Genomic DNA, 2,500 nt, shown 5'->3' with positions numbered 1-2,500 from the left:
ATGAGAGAGAGAGAGAGGAGCGAGAGAGAGAGAGAGAGAGCTGGGGAGAATGAGAAGAGAGAGTGAGAGAGAGAGAATGAAAGAGTGAGTAAAAGAGTGAGTGTGGGAAAAAGTGAGAATGAAAGAGTAAATGAAAAAGAGAGAGTGAAAGAGCGAGTGATTGAGTGAGAGAGAGAGAGAGAGAAGGGGGGGGGGGGGGGAGGGGGGGGGAAAGAGAAATTAAGAGAAAGAGAGAGGGAAAAGAGTGCTCATATTATATTAACTATCTAACTATAGAACCTTAAAGACATCTGTGTACAGTGTCAAGCTTTTTCCTGATTTTCTTAATCAGTAGGAAATATTACTTGTGTATCTACTTCTATTACATGCATAGAAGTTTTATTCAGGAACAGTGACAAGCAAACCTTTGTTACTATAAAAGGTAAAAGACATAAAAAATATCAATTATAACAACAACCTGACTGAACTGAACACTTGTGACTCCTACTCAGATATGAATACTTGTTTCTACAGCTCTGGAATAAAACTAACACAAGCTAAATAAAAAAAACCTATTTCATTCATTAAATTTTTGGAAGAACCAAGCTAATAATAGGCTACCTTTATAGCAGTGTTGCTTAGCCTAAAATTGGGTCACCAAGATATTTGAATGGCTCTGAGTGATTTTCCCATCAATTAATAAGATATTTATTGCAATTTTCCCTATACCTGGATTGTATCTGTTTCACCTGCAAGTAATTCTCCCTACAAATTGCAAACACAAACTCAAAAGGCACATACTGAAGACTAATCTTCTATTTTGTGGAAATTACATATTTTTCAGTGCATATTTTGTCTCCTAAGAAATGTTGCTGTTGTATCTCATGGATATAGAGTTGCTATATACTGCCTGTGCCTAATAAAATAAAACTGGCTATTAATAGTTTCATCATTTGCATTATCCATTCCAAAATTCTATACAGTTGTTAAGCATTCAGACATCAAAGGGTTTGTTAAGGATAAGGATTACCTCAATAGGCAGGACAGAATTTTGGGCTGCTATTCAAAAAGATTAAGAACCACTGCTTTAGTCACAAAAACAAATTCATTTTAGACATCATATTTGTAACAAATTACATATACCAATGGAATTATTTTCTTTAATATCAATAATTTTATATGCTTTTGGAATATTTATGTTGATACTTAACACATTGTCACAGTGACCTACTTGTTTCCAGTAACTGCAACGACATATCTTAGGTCCTACAAGGCATAACTTATAACCCTAGAGTAGCCTCAATTTGGAGACATTATAACCTAGGTACTTGATATCTGTAAAATAATCACCATAACTTTTCAAAGGTCATATTAATAAAACCTGGTTCTTTGCGTTTGTTCCAGTACTCTCCAGTAAAGATCCAATTTTCTCCATCTGCTGTAGTTTCCCGTCTGTCGGAAAAAAAAAAAAAAAAAAAAAAAAAAAAAAAAAAAAAAAGTTAGGTAATGGCCATGGTAATGTATGCTAAGTGGAAAATATTATATTAACATCACTAATAACCTCCTGTCTCTACTCACAAATCTAAATAAGGGAACAATGTTGCTCTAAGTTACATGTTCAGATGGCTGATATTTTTGGCTTTTATCTGTTACTATATAGTTGATAAAAATATGTCTGACTCAAAATGTCCACTGTGATCTTAGTTTATTAATAGTATTTGCAGATATAGGCCAACAAGTGCTTTTTCATCAAGGAGTAAATTGTTAGTCCTTCTGAGCCCATCTTTTCCTTGATATTCATATTCTTTTCATTTTATTAATCTTGTTATAGGTATTTAATAACCTTATAATAATCATAATGCCAATATCAATGATAAGAGCATTAAAATTAATAGTATAAAACAGAAGAAAAAGAAAGAGAAAAAAAAAAAAATATTCCTAGACAGGTACATAAATGTGTCTTGCAGATCCTTATCTGAGAGCGCTTCTCGGAATCATCATTTTAAATTTATCTATCATTCAATTTTAGCAAATATAAGGTATAAGGAAGCAAAGGCTATATTATATGAAATATGACTGAAAACAGTGTCAATACAAATCTACAATTTTAGTTTGAAAGATTAAAGGAAAAAAAAAAAAAAAAAAAAAAATCTGAGGAACTGATGAATGTGGACCTACCATGACTGTTAATGGGAAATTAACTCCTAGAGCCTCTTACTTTCCCTAAGCCATGTGTGATACCCTTCTCTTACTCTTCCTTTAATCTTGATTTAAACACTGTATTTGCTCTTCCTATAAATCATATTTTCAAAACATATATATTAGGGTATTAAAAAAAGTGCCTGGAATTACAATGATCTACAAATTGCCAACTCTGTCATAGAGAACCTATCTACAATATAGTTTTCCTAATACTTAAAAACTAACCTGAACCACATAGGCACATGTTCATCCCCTGCTTCTTCTCGCTGTTTGCGCCTTTCCCTTTGTTGCTGCTCCAGCTGGGTCTTCATGGTTTCCC

General features: G+C 33.0%; 1 protein-coding gene across 1 annotated transcript in view; it reads right to left on the bottom strand.

Annotated features, from left to right (window-relative positions):
• Positions 1-158: 158 nt before the first annotated feature.
• Positions 159-2,500, bottom strand: part of LOC125027848 (oxysterol-binding protein-related protein 3-like) — a 77,055-nt gene continuing 74,713 nt past the window's right edge. Inside the window, exons 19-20 of the mRNA XM_047616980.1 lie at positions 2,407-2,500; positions 159-1,431 (exon numbers count right to left, since the gene is read on the bottom strand). The exon at positions 2,407-2,500 is cut by the window's right edge and continues 29 nt beyond it. Of these exons, the coding sequence (XP_047472936.1) occupies positions 1,326-1,431; positions 2,407-2,500 (200 nt within the window). The 3' untranslated portion in view covers positions 159-1,325. The remainder of the gene's footprint in view (positions 1,432-2,406) is intronic.

This window comes from Penaeus chinensis, chromosome 8 (assembly GCF_019202785.1).
Source record: "Penaeus chinensis breed Huanghai No. 1 chromosome 8, ASM1920278v2, whole genome shotgun sequence".
In the NCBI taxonomy this organism is placed as follows: domain Eukaryota; kingdom Metazoa; phylum Arthropoda; class Malacostraca; order Decapoda; family Penaeidae; genus Penaeus; species Penaeus chinensis.
This window is presented reverse-complemented; position numbering and strand designations above follow the sequence as displayed.